The sequence below is a fragment of the Falco peregrinus genome, chromosome 1 (assembly GCF_023634155.1).
Source record: "Falco peregrinus isolate bFalPer1 chromosome 1, bFalPer1.pri, whole genome shotgun sequence".
Taxonomy (NCBI): domain Eukaryota; kingdom Metazoa; phylum Chordata; class Aves; order Falconiformes; family Falconidae; genus Falco; species Falco peregrinus.
Window position 1 is genome coordinate 68,981,115 of NC_073721.1, and position 20,392 is coordinate 69,001,506.

Below are 20,392 nucleotides of genomic sequence, written 5' to 3' on the forward strand. Positions count from 1 at the left end.
TGCAAGAAAGGCTGGACTTTCCCACTGGGACTGGTAATTTCCCCAAAGCAGACTCAATACCATTATCACAGCACCAAACACAATGGAAGCTGTTTCATATAGTTTCTACATTATTACAGATGACACAGCATAACTAGTCTCAAAGTCCTCTTTTCTCAAATGCAGGGGCAGCATACACATTTCTTGATCCCCTACAGATTATCTGTCTTTGACTAGCAAGGGGGTAACTACTTAGAAGGGAAAGCAGTAACGGATGAGTAAGTAACAGTCACTAAGCTTAATCAGCCTGGTTTACTTTATGCTCTTGAGACCGCCAACAGCTAACAATTGGGAATTATCCCTTACAACACTGTGGTTCTCTGCAATACTGCAGAAACAATATTGTTGGGACTATTTGTATTCTGTATTTAGATTGATGCAACACACACATCATCATGCAAAACTCTACCAGTGACAGCACTTTACACCGCAATGACAGCAATCACACGTTTAACATGCTTCAACCTGTCTACATTGACTCCACACCTAGAATTGACTTACCCTCTCTTGATGCATTCACTAGAGACATGTCTTCACTCCCTATCACAATTCATTAAAATTTGCAATTCATTTCCAGATACCAGCTTTTGCTCTTGACTTCACAGTCAACTCTATTAATCAGAGGCAGATTATTGACTGAGCAGGAGAACTAAACCACAGAAGCAAAGAGTTGATTTAATATAGATTGAGGAGAGTACAGTAGACTTAGTTTGCTCAGATGAGGTGATGCCTAGATATAGCTTTGCTGTTTGCAGAGTAAGTTTGTATTCAGAGGCATCCTGAAGATGCTTTTGCAGCCAGGTCCAAACTGACTGTGTACAGAGACACCTGGTGCCCCTGCACAGTCCCGTGTTCCCACTGACTGGAGGACTTGGCTCAAGTGCAGCACTGGGTGAATGTAGGTATCACTTCCAGGTCAAAATTGATACTCCATGGACTGCATCCAAGCTAATGAGCCCTCTCCAGTCCTGGATAGTGGGGAGAATAAGGCAAAGTAATCTTCAACAGATTCAGATCAGGTACAGAACCAACAGCATAATCAGTACTTTCCTGTGTTCATGGTACCCTGGCTATTATGCCAGTAACAGAGGTATCTTTAATTACAACTCTACTGAACTTCAACTGAAGGTGCAACCTGCTCAAGACAAATCTCTGAAACAGTTCTGAATGTAGAACTAATATGTTTGTAAAGAGGCTCTGATATTACATGCTGCTATATTATAAACTGTAGGTAAAACTTCCAAATTCAAAAAAGCTTCAAGAGTGACCCATTTTTTATTCTACTGATCAGCTCAGAGAACAGCACAATACAAACCAAACCTGTGTACATTATCTTTAAGTTTGGAAAGACTGTTATGAATTTCTCCTATGCAGATAGGGATAGGTCCCTATCCTTCTCAGCAGAGGGGTATGTAAGAAGAAAAAGGTTTTGAAATAGATACTTTCTAAGATATAATCTAATTATGGCTACATTCTGTTCTGTCTTATTTCCAAAAGGCATGACAAGTAGTTGTTCAATGGACAGTGATGCAGTATTTCCTAGGAGAATTAACAGAATCAAGGTGGGATGCATGCAGAGACCAAAGAAACATATACACAACTTAAATATAGAATTTAAATTGTGTGTATGACATGAAGGGTGGGGAGGCAGGAGCAGGATCACCAGGTGGAGGAGTCACTAGCTTTTTGGAGCCTGGCTTTTCAGAATGGATTGTCACTTCTAGAAGATCTCAGGCACTCTGTCAGACCTTACACCTAACACACCTTTTAGTTTGACTATTCTTGGTCACACTTTTTGAATGTCACTCCTTTTGAATGCTAATATTTTCATCATCACAATCTTTAGATGAATAAAGGTCAACCATGAATCAAAGGAAGAAAAATGGGTAGTTACAATAGTTAGCATAGCACGTTATTAAATAAACAATGACAAGAACTCCAGAAATGACGGCTAAAGAAAAGATGGACAGTTGGGGAACTGCTGAATTTTATAGTATAAACCGCAAAAGGGAAAAACAGGCAATTTTTTCTGACTCTTAAAACAATTCAAGAAATATGTGGACAAATAAACATTCTTCAGGTGCACAGAAGTTTAATTTTGTACATCACTGCAGTGTCAGTCAAGTTTCTCAACCATAAAGTTTTGTTTATCAGCTACAATACAATTTTCATTCCCAATCACTCACAAAAAAAGGTAACATTGGTTTAAACATGCAGGCAGACCCTTTGATGTTGGCTCAGCCATTATAAAGTAGGCATAAAGATGGAAGAGAATGGGTGAATCTGAAATCCAAGGTAGCAATTTGATAAGGCAGTGACTGGGAAAATTGCAATTCACAATTAACTATAGCCCAGTCCCAACAGCTGTAAGTTTTGTATTTTAATTGTGGACTGGCAGTAAAATGTTTCCTTTCATGAACATGACTTCTATGAATATCTTTCTTTCTTGAATCATGTAAAAGGGAAAAGATACTTCTCTTTTTCTGATCTCTGAGGTATTTTTTCTACGTAGCTGACACCATTGTACATTTTCATCTCTCCTCTTGCTCATCTTCTTCCTTGCAACAAAGAATAAATACCAAGATCTTGACAATACATATGGGTCATCTTACATGGAATTTTTTTTGTCCAGACTCTCCTGAGCACTTACTGTTTTGTACTAAAACCTGGAGATTTGCAAAGTATTAAAAGGAGTTATCTGCATCAATGCTCCATTCCAAGGACATGAACTAGGTGATTCTGTCTATCCATGATTATACAAGGGTAGGAAAATAAACATGTAAAAGCTGAAAGGACATGAAATGTTACCTATGCATTTTCACACATTGATACTAATCTTTGTTCTTATCCTTGAATTCTTTCTGCCTGCACTGCTGTTTCTACAATAGTATTTTCTTACTGATCAATACACATTGCTTCATGGCACCAAGTACTACATAAAAATCACATTTATTTTTGTGAGGAAGCAAATTACATAAAAAAGAAAAGGTATGAGGTTTTACTTAATTTTATATAGGCTTCAGAAGTGAAACTTTTATCTGTCAGAGCCACTGACTGTAAATGGAATTATTCTCCCAGCTGAAGTCACAGCTTCAGGGGTCTGCCATCTTTCACTGCAAATCCAATCTTTACCCTTACAGTGGTACTCCTGCATTTCTGCTATTATTGTAGCAGCTCTATACAGCAACTTAAGGCTATGAGAGAGTTTCTCTTACCATTTCTCATTTTAGAAAAAATGTAAAAAGCTAGCTATTAGAAGGGAACATTTGTGAACTAAATGCAGCCATGCCAGCCTTAGATTTTCACAGTGTGGCTGAGAAGTTACACCTAGGTACTGAAAATCCAAAATGTTGAGCAGGATCTCTGGGTGATGGTGGCAGCGGTGGTGATAGGGTGTTATGAAAATGAAAGCACAAGCTTGACTGATCCTTTCCACAGATAGGCAATAACACGGTGCAGGACTGAAATCAGCTTTGTAAGAGTGAAACTGACAGTTTAAAAAATACCAATACTTTAGCTCTCATCACTGTCCTATGCAGATGTCTGCACACCATCACTGACCTAGTCTGATGTTAAGTGCTTTCCCCTTTTCCAATCTGTGGTTCAAAAAGTCCCAGATGGTACTTTTGTTCTTTGAGGAAAGGTGCCGCAGCAGCTGGGGAGATCACGGTTATAGAAGGCACAGGCATGATGCTGCTCAAGACATATTAAATCTATGCTTCTGCAGTGATATCCTATGTTTTAATAAACTTGATAGTTCCACAAAAACTTTAAAATAAAGACTTTCTATGTTCACAGGTCAACAGGCTTATCGTCCAGGAAGAACGACACAATAACCAAGGAAACCCATCAGTAAACTGACTGATTGCTTGCAGTCAAAAAAAAGAATTTGACTACAACATGCAGCAAACATTTATAACACTATTTTCACACTGCTTTTCTTCTGTTTCTATTTAATACTGTTTTCCAGTTGTGTGCTACAGAATACTATTCAGAGATAAAGAGGTTACCTTCAAAAACAACTGTTCCAATATAAGAACAATTTTGCACAAATAAATACATTAACAGAACTACTCAAGTGAGTGGTGATTTCTCTTTGGAGGTCAGAAAGATTATTTAATATGAAAGAGAACACATAAAATGTTCTTGAACAGGACAAAAATCAGCAGAAACAAACTAAAGCACAAAGGTCTGAGGTGGAGGAGCAGCTGTGTGGTCAGTCAGGCTCACCTACCCTGGGCAGACCATGCAAGGAGGGACCAAGGAAGGAATCTGGGATACTGGGAAGAGCGTAACTGACATTTGCCAGGCTGGAGGAAACTTGGGGGACTTTCACACACACCAGTACACCTTCCACTGCCTGTCTCATGAGGCAGAGGTTCAACCGTCTCATTTGGATCACGGCTGCACACTCTGGTAAGTAACATACTGTTCCTGCAAAACCAACAAAAATCTGATGCAGAGTATATCACAAGTGAATGTAAACTATGGGTCAGCATTATTAACGCAGCCATTAACTTTGATTGTACATCACTGCAGACTCATGCCGTTTTACTAGTAACACTGCAGGCAATATCTATATGTGGAGGTCTGAAAGCCCCCCACAATAGCTACAATCCACAAGATCTAATTTACTTCAATGCTTTTCATTCAGGTTTATTGATAACAGTCCGCAATACTTAATAGCTGGACACTGGGCAGGCCACTGTTTTATCTAAAGTATTTTTCTTTAACTCAGAAGATAAGATATAGCAATTTGACAAACAGATAATACTGTCAGCTCCTACAAATTAATTATGGATGATATTTGGCATTTGCCTAAAAGCTCCACCTCCTGGGAACAACTGGTGGCATGAAAATCTTTGTCTACTTAGTCATTTCTTGCCCCTGCAAGAGAAACAAGCTTGAGAATACGAAAATATGACCACGGGAACGGCTTGAAGAACAGAAGCCAAATAAGAGCCACCCACCCCCTATATCATAAAAGGATTTATCTTTTTAAAGCAAATTTTGTTTTAAGGAATCAGCATTACGGTTTCAAGATATCTGTATATAACTATAACAGCCAGCATATTTGAGGAATTCTGTTGCATCTTTCTCTCCTTTGTCCATTTCCATGCAGATACCCACCTGACAACTCCTGGAGCACCCAGGATTGAACAGCAGTGCTCAAGTGCAAGAAAGAGCTATAGTTTCAGAGAATTTTGTTTACCAAATTTATCAGACAGCTACGGGTTAAAACTTTGTGTCATATTACTGGTTATGTTAGCTAGGCTGGCAGGGTGAATGGGCTTGTGGAAATGAGAGTGAGTGGGATGAGAAAAAAGAAATCCCTAACCTATAGCACTTCTGAAAGCACATTTGGGGTTGCGAATTCAATGGAAAGTTAAGAGCTTTCCGTTCTGCAAGACATGAAACTATAAAGATACATACATATCAATAAGAAGTGAAAATGTCAAAAGTCTCTAATTCTTTTATTTAAGCCACTTCCTTTAACTATTGAGACTTAGGGCCATCATACATAAATGGATTTAAACAGTACAGTGCAGTATTTTACAGGGATATCATGTAAATTAATTCAGATGCTAAAGCAGCATAGCAACATTAACATTAGATAAGCCCAGGATAACTACTCCTAATAAGGAGCAGGTTAAATCAACATCATTAAGACTGACTGGTCCTGCTCTATGACCACCTGCTTGCAACCCTCTTACTACTACTTCATTTTATTTACTCAAATGTGTGGCACCTTAGGGCTGTGGTGGAAGAAAATTCCTATTAATCAATCAATCAATCAGGTAGTAGTATAAACAGTATTCAGAGAATATCCATCTTCCACTGTGCTTTCCTCAAACTTGCACTTAATGTAGAAGCTCACATTCCAATGAACCACAGCCCTAGCAAGCAGCTGCATCATACTTCTTTTATTTCAGTGTATAGTGAAGCACTACCTAGTTTACCCAAATATCACACAATTAGGAAATAAACAAGGAGAAAAGGCATCAGCAAGGTTGATCTTCCTGCACTGGTATACTGTGTAGGTCAGGAACAACTCCACAGAACCAGTGGAGCTGAACTGGCTTTTAACTTCTGTTAAGAGAGCTTATGGCACACAATGTACACAGCTTGCTCGTGGAGCCATGTCAACATGACTCCTTAAAAGCTCAAGGCACAAAGATACTCACAATATTAGAGGCAGAAGAAATATTACTGCCAACTCACTGTTCCTTTTTGGTGAGCACAGAGTTGAGCAGGTAAATGGATGAATGTTGGACAATGATGAATACAGACATAAGCATCACTGATATTTCCTGATGAATTTAAAAGGTACGTTGGTACCATCAATATGACAGAAGCACAGGTCCAGTTTTAACAGTTTCTACAGGAAACACTGTGCAAGGATAGGACAATGCAGTAGCTGGAAATGGTAGAAATTATTTGGAAAAATTAGACAGAACTATCTGTTAATACTTCATAAAATCAGTTGAAAAATACAGTGTATTATGTTTACACAATTTGGACAGCTTCTTTAGCTTCTGACTCACCTGACTCATTCTAACTTCAATGCATGTTTCCAGCTAGAACTGTGGAAAGAACTATTTGGATCATTATAGAACTGAATGGTGAATAATAAATCAGGAAGAAACAACATCACAAGTTAGTATCTCTGGGTGGAAAGGAAAAACCAGTAGATACTTGTAAAGATTAGTACAAAATATGTAAATGATTTGAAATAGAGAATTTCTCAAGAAAAAGGAGGTTTCCTAACAATAAGACAGGGCAGTAAGTACAATGCCAGAGATTAAGCATTCAAAGTGATTTAAAATATACTATTTTTGGATTATATCTAGGAAATAGTATTTATAGAATAGAGAATATGTTTGTTTATTTGATGGAGATGCACATAAAAAGGAGAATTCTAACACAAATGATTCTTTGTAAGGTTATTTCTTCATCTACTGTTTTTCAGTGACTAATTTTTAAGATCTTGAGATAGGCATCTTTTCTTGGAGGATGAGGAACAAAGATTTCTATTGTGTAACAGCATCATGGCTACTAATAAGTAAATATATACATACAGTTTTAAATTTTCAGTTCATTCTCTATCATTTAGAAAAATACAACTTGGAAGATCTAAAAAGTTGTAAAATCATGTAAGCAACTGGGGATATCATGTTAAGAAGCAAACAAGGTTTTAGTTTAGTTTTCACAAGTATCAGGGAGAGTTCTCTTGCTTTACACATGGAGATAGGGATGACCTTATACTCAAGATAGACTTCCACAGCAGTAAGCCACTGGCCTGCTACACTAGCACAACATGCATATGAGGTGACCCAGCAGGTATGAGGCTCATTTTCAGGAGATTCTGCAACTTAGGACCTCCTCTGCAGTTATTTCAGCTTGGGTCAAATTGCTATGACTTTTCTCCTAGAAGCAGTCCCAAAAATCCCTATACTTCCTAGAGGTCATTCTATACGACAGAGGAAGAACCCACGCTGATTAGCGTTGCCTGTGCTAGAAATCAGCCTGAAAATTTAAAGAACAGCAAAGGTAGTCATAGCTTTCTTATTATGTTCTTGCTACTGGTATTCTTACTACATCACTCCTGTTCCTCACATGATACCAAACAACAAAATCATTTGCAAGTCTCAGCATGTCTGGTAATAGCTTAATTAAGTTTTGTATGGATAGATCAGGTCTGATTACAACCATTAACAGACATGCTTGCAAGGCTTCTAGGCATTTCACATTTTGTACTATTACAGACCATGTTTCAATTGCACTGGACGTGGGGAGTTAGACAGATTATGTCAAATCACTGGTCCCTGTTCCTGCTACCTCTGTTGCTATCTTGTAATTTAACCACAGCAGAGGCACACCACATGTCACCCATGGGAGACTGCAATGGACTGCTGCAGTGGCACACACAAACTCCCAAACCTTTCTGAAGTGCAATTAATTTTTAATTTTTAAAAATCTTATATTCCTCCCATCTCTTACACTTAAATAAGGAAAAAAAAGCTTATTAGGAATTTTCATTCTATGACACATAAGAATATATTTTTAAAAATAGTGAAAAGTCCACAGGAAATTTTGGCTTGCTATATTCATTACAGGTAACCTGCAAGACCAGGACAGTTTTGCTCGCAGTCAGACAGGAGGTCAACCATTACACAATAAAATGCTGGTCTCCTGAGCCCAATTTGAGGGGCTTACTCTTAGCCCAGTAATAGCCCTGATGGCCACCATACACACCCAGGTAGAACAAAGACCCTATCAAGAAAGGAACACAGTTAAAAATGGAGAAGAAAGAAAAATCTGTGTGATAACTCTTTTGCACAATTGTATGCAACTTTTCCTTCCAGATAATTTATAAAAAGAATACATGCTAGTCATTTGAGAAGTGTCATTAAAGTGTCATCTGTCAAATGGCAAGTTAGCTGCAAAGCGCAAAGGGGGACCATTCACCACTACTCAGCAGAGGCCATCATACAGAATTTACAGGCAGCAGGTTTAAAACAAAAGACCCCACATGCATTATCACATCCTATATAATTGTGGGACTCATTGCCACGGGATGGTTTGAAAACCAAAGGCAAAAATAAACTGGGGAAGGTAATTAAATTTATCAAAGGAAACGTCAACAGTGGCTATTAAACTTGCTAGTCAGGACACAACTTTTTCACCCAGAAGTTCCTAAATCAGTAAAAAAATCTGGGAGGCTGTAACAACTGGAATCATCCCTCCAAACTTGCCTTGTTTCTGCAATCCTACTCCACTTCTGACCACTGTCTTGATTAGACAGGTTAGATACTTTGGTTTGAAACAACCATATACTTACATATATATTTCAATATAGTGAAATCTCTAGGAATAATATATTGTTCAAAAAATGTAGACTTTTGTAACATAAATAAAATGTATTTATTTATTGGTAAATAAATCCAAATGCAGTTTAGGCTTTTGTTTACTTGTACCTTTTCTCCTTCAGATAACACAGCTTCCAAATATTTTCTTTCCTGCTTTTACTAAAAATAGTGTATCAGATGTAAAAGCCAACTGTGAACCAAAAATCAATCACTTTTCAAAATATATAAATAAATCCAGATGTACGTGAATGAATGCAATTACTGTTCTGAGGCTTTTACCTATGTTACCTTTAAGACGATACTAAAACCCAGCATTTCTCCGGCTCAAATAAAATATTTATTCTAACACAGAATTGGCCTACAGTAACCCAAGCATCACATTTTCTGGCCTGCTTCCCGTATCTTAATAGCATCATAGTCTCTCACTATTATGGAGACTTTCCATACAAGAATCACTTCTAAAGAAGCAGCTGTTCCCTAAAGACCAGGTTTCTGATTCTAAGGCCCAGCACACCTCTTATTGCCACCTAACAATTCCATAATTAAGTGAATCAGTTGGGCTGCCCAAAGAAAACTCATCTTGTGGTTTCTAAGGAAGAAGTGAAAACAGCAAGATTGAAACTCAACCAGTTCAGAAAATACTGTCATTTCACTTCATCACCCAGATTTTAGCAGGACTCCTCTACAACATACAATAACCAACCTGTTGCTACAGTTACCAAGCTCACTGGGACATGAATCATCACAGCACATTTTGTTCTGCCCTGCTGAATTTCAAGCTTACACTCCTAGTGATTAGAAGAATTCTTGTTACAGAAGATATGATGCAACTCCCCTCATAAAAGAAGGAGTGCTTGGGTGCTCCTGTACTTACCTTAACTTTTTATTTGCTGTTATTGCCAAATACAAAGGTAGAAACTATAAATACCAGACAGAAACTGAAAGAGATTGTTAATTTAATCACATGGGTTTTATTAAGTTTTATAGCCAGAAACAGAGGCTGCAAACACTAAGGGGAGTCAAGGAAGTATCTGATTTTAGAACAAAGCAACAGGGAGAAGCTATCAAAATGCCCGATAGATTTTTTGAGCTTGATCTATTCTGTTTTAGAATGGCACCAATATAGGAGGGGAGGGGGAAGACTGCAGTATATAAACATCAATCTCTCAGATGTGGCTTTGGAGAAGAACTTGTCTCAGTCTACCTGCTGAGATATTCAAGGAACCCCAGAAATTAACTGATGAGAGATGAATGCAACATTGTATGTTCCAGTCACATATCTCTAACACTAAAAATAAGTGAAATTTCAAGGGTAGCCCTTAGTGTTTGAGCTTCTTTCTCTTCTAAGATCACATTACACAGAGGCTCAAGGTGATTTTCAGTGAAAACACTGAAAAATCTTCATCTTCATTATTTGTGCAATACTTAAAGGACATGAAAGTACAGGTCTAAAGAATGAAACACATGTTGCAAAGACAGAAATCTCTGCAAAGACAGAAACCTCTCCAACTTTGAGTAACAGGGCAAATGTTTCATTATTGTGGAAATGCAAACTAGGAGTACCATTAAAACGCGGGAGGTGGGAGAAAAAAAGATGGAAAAGGCTGGGAGCAAATGAACAAACATATGTCTGACTGCTTTGTTGAGTGGTAAGACAAGAGTTAGTGGGAGGAAGAACTGATGAACTGTCACAGTATGACAAATAAGACCTCTGTTGGATGTATTGATTGTGAACAGAGAATGACTCATGGATCTACTTAGTTCTTGCTTCATTTACAGACAGTAAAGTACTTGACTTGAACAAATCACAGATGCTGCCAAATGAGTCAAAGAACAAAAAAATTCTTTTCCATGCCTGACTTTTTTTGGGTCAAATTTATTAATAACTGCTTGTTTAGCTGGACAGCTTATGGAGTAGAGCTCATATTTTGTATCAAATATCACTGCCTCACTAATTGTGCAGCTGATCTCTCATATGCCTCTTGCACAGTTAAGACAGACTTGAAGAATGGGAAAAATTACCACATGAAAACTTGACCACATTAGTACATGTATTTGTCAACCATGTATGTATGCACAGGTGTTAATTTCTTTGTGTTTCATGGCCTCAAGATAATTTTTAGTAAGAGTGACTTGGGAGAGAAATTTTACTTACTATTTTCCCCAAACTGTAAGCTCAAATTTAACATATGGAAAACCAAAACGCAATCATCTGTTCACATGATTACTATACTACATGAGACCACACAATTCATTTAGTCAAAGAACCCTCCTCCCATTCAGAGAGCAGCCTCCACTCAACAAGCCTGCCGCTCTTCCACTGGAAGAGACAAGAAAGAGCTGCAAGGCATGTCCTGTCCCCTCTGCCTGCCACAGAACACACCAGCCACAGCCTGGTTTTTTGTGGCAGCCTGTGAGAGGTGCAGGAGGGCAGGTCTGGTGGCTTTGCTGGCTGGAGCTGACTGGTGCTGCAGGTGGGAGGGGTGGTATGGGTGACATGCCAGCTGCTGCCACCAGACTGGGAGGGGAACTGTAAGGATCTGACTTCATCAGCTGCTGTACAGGCCTACTGCAATTTACGTGGGAATTAATATGAACTTATGTAGTCCATTTATAGAAATGCTGATTAAGTTTGGAAGTGATCACTTTGAACTACCTGCCAAGAGCAAAAACTATTCCTTTGTGCACTGTCAGCCTTCAGGAACTCAGTCTGGAACTATTTTACCAATCTTTTAGATGTCTGAGTTTAATACAGAGATCAGAGCGGGTAAAGTAAGGGCACAGCTGACCCCAACTGCTAAACTGTTTGAAGAAGGGAATTGTGAGTTAGCTTTGATCCAACACACGTTTGAAATATATATTCAGTTATGCCTGACACCAGATGGGTACAGTTTAAAAAGGAGCTGGCCACATACCTCATTTACAATATACCAATCTCAATGTAAATTAAAAATAGCAAAGTACCCTTTAAATTGTGCTTGCTGATTGTGCTCTCTCACCGCTCACCCCAGCCCTTCACAGTTTAGGGGTTGTTGGAGCACAGCTCATCACAGTCCTTTCACTCTCCCTAAAGCAAAGCGAGATGCTCCAAAGCCTTGATATCCTGCTTGTACTTGGGATTCCCCCTCACTTCCAAGGAATATGTCTACAGAAAATTGTGATAAAGAGGAAAGAATACATTTAAGAATTTTGTAACAGTTTGTGTTTACTAAGAGAACTGGACAATTAGTGTGTGGAAATTCCCTCTCTTGACCTTTACAAGGTGAAAGGTGGGTGTACTATGGGGAGTTATGGCAGCAGAGGGACAGGGAGTACCAGACGTCATTGTGCTGGCTAAGGATTTATGTAATTAGGCACATCTGGAGGAAAGGATTAACTCAACATTATGATACTGCCTGAATCAACTTTGCTTAGTTGAACTGCAAGGATATCTCAGTTTATAAACTACCTCGTTTGCAGTACAAACAATGACTGACTCATCAAGGCAAATACACATCAGGTACAGTCTTAAACAACAGTAGAATGCAAAAAACCCCCCACAAACCTGGAAAAAGACAAGACTGAATGATTTTAGATTTTATGGGAGTGTGTTTCTGTTATCTGGACTATGTAGCAAAAATAATTTCCGTTCTATACTATCTTTTAATTAGGAGTCAACTTTAATGTCTAATTTAACATGCTGCAGTAAGGAAGCAAAGGGTTGAAAACAGGTGCTGGCTCATGTCCAGTGTTGCAGTTTTACAGTCATTGTGTGTGCAGTGCCTTCAAATCAGATGATCTCACCATTCCCTAGCCCCCGAAAATCTTTGTTCCCACTCTCGTGCTACCTCCTCTTTTTGTCAGTAATTGATGCAGCCACATGGTGATTTGTACCAGGAAACAGACCTAGTATAAAACCAACCTGGAAAAAGAGGGGATTGTAATTACAAACTGACAGTGCCATACACTAGAGAAACTGCCACAGGATGTTCCTGTAAATCTGCCAAGTCAATAATATTCATGATGATTTGCTAAGTAAGTGCTGGCTGTGAGGACTGAAGTTGCCTGGGGCTACTGGAAGTCACATATCTAGTTTTCCAGAATGTCAGAACACTTTGGGAATGAAATGAGTAAAAATCATTCCTTCAACTTCTGCTTTTTTTCCTTCTGTTCTCATCCCTCAAGGTACTTGTGCCTTGTCCACAGAACCCAGCCCTTTCCCAAAATGCCTAAGGAATGCCTAAATGGAATTACAAATGTTAGGATGTTTCAAAGAAGAAAGGAGTATTTCATCAATGTTTTCTTAAGTTAATTGTATGATTAAGAGTTAGCTAGAGTTGGTCTTCAGGAAACAGTTACAGTTCTTAAAGCTAAATCACAAAGCAGAACACTGCTTTTTGTCAAATTTAAATAAAGACCAGAATTCATTTAAATTACCGTATTATTTTCACAAAAATCTTAGGCCTTCTCCTATGTTTAACAATGCCCTTTATTTCACTATTCTCTCTAAATCACGTAAGGGATATGGTCCAAAAAACCTAACAATTTGCAAATAGTAACACTTACAGTTTGTTGTAAATGGAGAGCAACAATCTCATTTTCTCTTTCAATCATCACTGCATCCTAACTATACACTGGAACAGAAACGTTGATAAAACAACATCCTGACTGGGTCTAACAGCTGCAGTAATGAACACCTGAAAAGAGCACAGCCTGACTTTCACCTGGAGGCTTAAAATAATGTAACTTTTTGACACGGGTTGGGCAGCTTTTAACACTGGTCCTTGGAAGTACTGTTCCTTTATTTCCTCTCAAGTCGACCAGAAGAGGTCACTGACGAGTCACAGCATGCTTCTCCGAAATGTGCCAGTCATGCCGTCCTAGCCAGCCAGCTTGATCTCAGCAGCCTTCGCTCTTAGCTTTTTTCATCCTTTGTGCTCTGCTTCCAGCTTCTCTTGCATTTATTGCTCCTCTCCATCCTCTTAGTTCTGCACTATGTTTCCCTATGTACACTGAAGAGTTTAATAGGGCAGGCTGTGAATGCCCCGGACCTGCCACTCCCACTCCACATTTTCCATTCAGCTGCCTCCGGAGTGATGACAGCAGCCTCCTAAAGAGGATGTTTTGTGAGACAAAGGGCAGACTACAGCGTTCAACAAGGTCAGCATTTGCAGATGGGGGACTACCTGGCAGCAACACCACTAACCAGGAAAGCAACATATGCAGAGATTCCTGTGGCCTTCCCTTCCCTCATCTGGAAGAAAAGTTTGGAGACAGAAGAAAGGATTGCTTTGCATTGTGGGTTGTTTTGTGGGGTTTTTTTTCTTTCTGTTTTTAGCAGTCTTGAAAAAAAGAGTAAGAAAATGAGAATACATGCTTCTTGTCAGAAGTACACAAAATAAGAACAAAGACACAGTCCTTTCCTGACATGTTACAACGCAGGAGTTCAGAGTCATGAAGAAACAAAAGGGCATTCGCTAGCATGCAGCACCATCTCACATTTAAAAAATGTTTCCAGTTGGAAAAGACTGTAAACTCAATAGGTAATACTGCAATCATGTATAAAGACACATCTATGATAAAAAAATAATGCAGAAGTATCTCAATGAATAGGGATGCTCAATACAAGAAAAAGTCTTTAGTAGTTCATATGTATTCCTTTTGGGCAGCGAAGGAGCAATTTTGTTGCTTAAGAGTGCAAATACACACTTTGCCTGCCAGAAAACGTACTATCTAGACAGTGAGTATCAACAGGTGTAAGTCTGGATCAATGGGCACGTCCATCCTCTCTCATGTAGTGACTTCACACGATCTAAACCAGCATCCAGATAACAGGAACAGCAAAAGATTGGCTGCCGGAAGCTCCAGCAATTAACATTTTTTGTGCATAACAAAATGCAATAATAATTAATGGCAACATAGCTCATAGAACAAGTAAATTTTAGCTAAGAGAATCTTCTAGAGGTAAGATGGGGTGAGCCCAAGTTACTGTTCTGTTGTGCAGAAAGGAAAGACAGATCTCTTCTAAAAATCCTCCTAATTGATTCAAGAGAGATCTGATCTCTATCTATATGGACCAACCTAAATGAAAAGTTAATGCCTCCATTCAATCCTTTTGCGGCTCCCTGGCATCATGGATCCCAAAGTCCTTCCAATACAGCAGAAGCTAAGGAGGAACTCAAAGGCACTTTATGCTCCTCAGTATGCTGATACCTCCTAGCAAGATTTCTAATCAGAAATCAGCAATAATTACCCATCAGAACCAGGCTGGCTCTTTGCTCCTTTGCCTCCAGCTTTTAAAGACCATTCAGGATCCTGTTCAGAGCTCCTACACTGGGACAGGCATGCCTTGCAGAAGTACCCTCCTTTCTCTTCCCCCTCCTTGGCAGCATAGATCTGTCCTAGATCTTGAAACATTGTTCCGCTACTTGCTGTCTGGGATTCTTCTCAGAAAATCAACAATTCCTTCCTTACCCCACCAAAACAAAGTGTAAATTTCCTTTCCTATTTTCTTAATAAGGAAAGTACCCTCTTCATGAGCCAGTATCTCATGAAACTTTACTGCCACTCTCAAACAAACATCCTTCAGCAAGATTCTCTAATCTCCCTAGCTCAGCTGCTTTTAACTACATATATGAAAGCATATCCTTCTTCTTAAGAGTAGTTTTAAAGTAGTTCTTAGAACAAAAACATATTTCTTGTAATTACTAGAAATAAATTACCTCCTTTATTATCAAGCACATTTATAACTTTTAATTTCAAGAGCATGGAAATTTAAATTCTGGCTTTGGAATACATGTGAGCAGTTACTTCATTACTCCTCATTTAAAGTAAATATTTGACTGACACTGAAAAAACTCTTAAGCCATTTCTTAGTGAAATGCTAAAAGGCAGTACTAAGGAATCTCAAAAATAGGTATTGGTAAAAAAGCAGGATTATCCTTCTACAAATAACCAAGTGGAAAGAACTACAGACAGTTTGAGCTGCCCTTGTAGGAACAGGACTCAAATGCTTAAGTCAATAGGCAGAGAAATAAAGTTTAAACTTGTACAGGATGTGGTTTGAACTAAGGGGTTATTTTAAGAAGAACTCTTACCAGCTTAACTATATCAGAGTAGATTTTCTATATGGTAGATTTAGCCTGTTTCCCTAAATCCCTGTTACTATGAAAACATACACACTCAGACAGTATATGTCCTAATAATATTATTATTGATACCTTAGCTGTATCTATGAGCATCGCATACATGAGGAAATTTAGGTATGATTTTTTAAGGCTAATACAGTAAAATATGTAAGAAGAACCAGCTTCCCACTGATGATTTTCAATCTGTGAAATCTAGATAACTCTTTGAACTTCACTGTAACACGTGCTACAACAATGTTTGACCAGTTTCTCAAGAGAATAAGTAATAATGAGGCAATTACTGTTTTACAATCAGCATACACAAAACTCTTAATGAATATTTAAACAGCACTTACATTTTCACACTGTATCTTTCTGGGGTTTATGTGGGAAACATTGAGTCCATCAATAACAATATCAAAGGGAAGTCGATTTTCCACAAATGTTTGAAAAGCTTCAAATTCCTGAAATAAACAAACAAACAAATAAACATGGGGGAATAATATGTTCAGTTTAATAAAAAGAGATTTCATTCACTTTTTTAATAAAAAAAGAAACAAATCCAAAATCTCTCACTTTTCCTTCATTGGCGACACTTCACATCTTCGCTTCACACTTGCTAAAACAACCACATGAGGGAAAAAGAGCAGAAAAGAGCAGAGAGAGGAGAGGAAAGGAAAGGAAAAGAAAAATATATCTTCAAAAGCCATATTACAATGGATATTTCCAATATAGTTTTAAATTACATTACAACCAAAACCCCAAACTTTACAGTCATCCAGATTTTCAGAATAATAATCTGAACGTACACTTTCATAAAGATACATGCCATTGTTACACAACAGCTGCAAAACAAAGCAACCTTACAAACCAGTAATCTGTGACACTACTAAATCTTAACATTTCCAAGTCTAAAATAAGCATCATACTTAGTTTCTCTGTAAGAATTCTGAAATCTCTGAATGCCAATCAATATTTAAATGAACATTCACTTAGAAACACAGCACTCCATTTGTGAGAAATAGACAGCTAGCAAAACAATGAACTTTCTTATTAGGTCAGAAACATAATGCAGTGATTGAGCAAGCCAACAGCATCCATCCATTTTTTTCAACAGAAGGAAAACCACAATTGCTTTAGGCTTGAGAACCCATAGGACGAGAACAGAATACAAAGCTTTAATAAAATCTTCAGGAATTTCTCCCTTGATTTTTGAGTAAAGATTTAGTGTTTTTAGCAGACACTTACATAAGATTTCTATTTTCTGCTTCTGACTGCTTTTAACAGGCATAGGAATCCTAAGCCATCCTGGTGGGCAGTGACCTGGTTTCACAAATTACCTTACTAGTAATAAGTAAGACTTATTTACGGGTAACAGAGGTTTCACAGTCCAAGGCTATAAATAAACTTTCATAGGAACTCAAAACAATTGCAAATTTCATGCCTTCTGCTCAAAATTCAAGAAGCCCTCTTCTACTCTTGCCTTCTCCCATGTAGCCATATGGGAACATATGAGTTTAAACAAAAACCATCACCTCAGCACCCAGACAAAACCTGTTCAGCATATACAATTCTTCCTCGGAGAAAGGAATGAAGAAAACATGTATTTCTCCAGAAAATACACTGCTGTCAGGCAGTAACAGATGATCACCAACTTCAAGTTTAGTCAGAATGCTTCTGACAAGTTATATTAGGAAAAGGGTTACTTATATTAAGAATACAAGCCAACCAAGTGAGATAAGGATGCCTCACTCAGATGGCAAAATTTCAGGCTTAATTTCCAAGTGAACGGGGGTATACGGGTCAAAAGCACACTCACAAGAACACAGGCAACATAGGGCTCAATCTAGCATCACCACAATCAATAGCATTTTACATGATCTTTCATTTCTCCATGCCTTAAATAAATATTATTATTAAGAAACCATAAAAAGCTGAGCAAGACAATGATCATTTCAACAAAAATAAATTGTTGGCACTTGTGTTCTCCCCTGCCCCTCAGAATGGTCAGGGTTGGGCACCTCTGAAGATCATCTAGTCCAACCCCCTGCTAAAGCAGGTTCACCGAGAGCAGGTTGCACAGAGATGTGTCCAGGTGGGTTTTGAATGTCCCCAGAGAAGGAGACCCCACAGCCTCTCTGGGCAGCCTGTCCCGGGGCACAGTCACCCTCAGAGAAGTTTTTCCTCATATTCAGATGGAGCCTCCTGAGTTGCAGTTTGTGCCCGTTGCCCCTTGTCCATCACTGGGCACCACTGAAACCAGCCTGGCTCCATCCTCTTGGCCCTCGCCCTTAAGATATTGGCAGGCAGTGACCCCTCTCCATCTTCTCCAGGCTGAACAGGCCCAGCTCTCCCAGCCTTTCCTCATCAGGGAGATGCTCCAGTCCCCTCAGCATCTCTGTAGCCTCTGCTGGACCCTCTCCAGTAGTTCCCTGTCCCTGTAGAACTGGGGAGCCCAGCACTGGGCCCAGCACTCCAGATGCACCTCCCCAGGGCAGAGCAGAGGGGCAGGATCACCTCCCTCGACCTGCTGGCCACGGTCCTCCTAATGCCCCCCAGGGACCCGTTGGCCTTCTTGGCCACCAGGCCACACTGCTGGCTCGTGGGCAACTTGCTGCCCACCAGAGCTCCCAGGTGCTTCCCCGCAGAGCTGCCCCCCAGCAGGTCCCCCCCAGCCCGTACTGGTGCACGGGGCTGTCCCTCCCCAGGGGCAGGACCCTGCACTGGCCTCTGCTGAACTCCATCAGGTCCCTCTCCGCCCAGCTCTCCAGCCTGCCCAGGTCTCGCTGAATGGCAGCGCAGCCTCTGGGGTACCAGCCGCTCCTCCCAGTTCTGTATCATCAGCAAACTGGCTGAGGGCACCTTCTGCCCCTTCATCCAGGCCCCTGGTGAGTGAGTTGGGCAAGACTGGACCCAGCACTGACCCCTGGGGAAGCCACTAGCTACAGGCCTCCAGCTGCACTCTGCACCATTGAGCTCTGCCACTCAGCCAGTTCTCAATCTCAATGTATTTTATATTCATGAATATTCTCATTGCCATCTGACAAGGACACTGAGACACAGAAAGGAAGTCACCAGCCAAGGAGGTGGCAGGGAGGAGAAACAAAAATCACCAAAGAACAAAAATTCCTGACTTCTGGGCTTATGCCATGCAGTAGAATTCCTCATGGTTCAATGTCATCACTGTAACACTGGATGGCTGTCCGAAACGTGGAAAAGATGAAAGGAAGGAAGACACATGCAGACCGAATGAAAATAAAATAGAAGAGCTTTGAGACAAAGATAAGTATAAATGGAAAAGACAAAATAAAATGAAAGCAGATGAAAAACACATGGTAAACACTCCACTAGAGTGTTATTTTCCTAATGCCAACAAATGCCAATATTATTTCAAGTAACATGGTTACAATCAAGGAGACACTTTTATAAAGTGTGGCATACATGTAATCTTGTCTTTAAGGGCTCAGTTCAATACAAAACAAACACTCTGTGAAGAACTTTTAAAGTGGCATTTTATTTGAAGTGACAATAGTTACAGAGCAGCTCCTAAAGGGGTGAGTTTTCCCTGATGGGCCGAGTGCTTTGTTGAGGGAACACTACAGCACAAGCTGGGGGAGCAGCAGCAAAGTTCAGTGGGTCAGTGCTTCCCTCTGCTCACTCCCTGTCCTCTCCCAGCAGGGCAGATGGAGCAGGAGCTGCCAGGAGAGTTCTGCTGAGAGGCACCAGGATAGGCTCAGCACCTCTCAGGAGCCAGCTCCTGGCTCTCTAGGGTTTACTTTCAGAGCTGGGGAGATGCTGCAGCCTTTTCAACATTGTTCCCTTGGGCACCCTACCTTTCCCTGCCATCTCCTCCCATCCACATCTCTGACTCCGTTCTCAACAGATGCCTGACAGTGTGCCCCTGCCAGCCTCCCCGATCTGCTGTGTTTTTTGCTTCGCTACCAGTAAACCATGCAATACAGGGAGAGGTTTGCTGGCACAGGAGTCTCTTATCCACACAGGGAGATGAGGAGTTAATAGCAGAGTAAGTGCAGAAGACAAATAGCCAAGTTCAATTTATGTCACCAAATACAGAAGACTCCAGTGAAAAGCCTTAGAGAGAATAAAAATCCCCAAGGATCGGTTAATTTTCTCCTCACCAACCATATTTCTCCAGAAACACACATGAGTGCTCCTTTCCTTTTCCAGAAAAAAACCAACATAAAGAACAACAGAGAAGATCCAGGTCTGCTCCCCTGAGTGACAGTTTTTGAGTGGTCACATTTCCCATCCTCTTTGGACACAGGGAAAGAAAAGGGTGAACCCTGGGAATAATCAGCAGGCTACATAATCCGGTACAGTACAAAGGGTTATTCAAACACACAGATTTACACTATA

At 39.8% G+C, this 20,392-nt stretch overlaps 1 protein-coding gene across 2 annotated transcripts in view; it reads right to left on the reverse strand.

Annotated features, from left to right (window-relative positions):
- PRORP (protein only RNase P catalytic subunit) overlaps nucleotides 1-20,392 on the reverse strand; it is a 53,753-nt gene that overhangs the window by 9,788 nt on the left and 23,573 nt on the right. For both annotated transcript variants that reach the window (XM_055793484.1, XM_005243849.4), the window contains exon 5: nucleotides 16,372-16,479. In XM_055793484.1, the coding sequence (XP_055649459.1) occupies nucleotides 16,372-16,479 (108 nt within the window). The remainder of the gene's footprint in view (nucleotides 1-16,371; nucleotides 16,480-20,392) is intronic.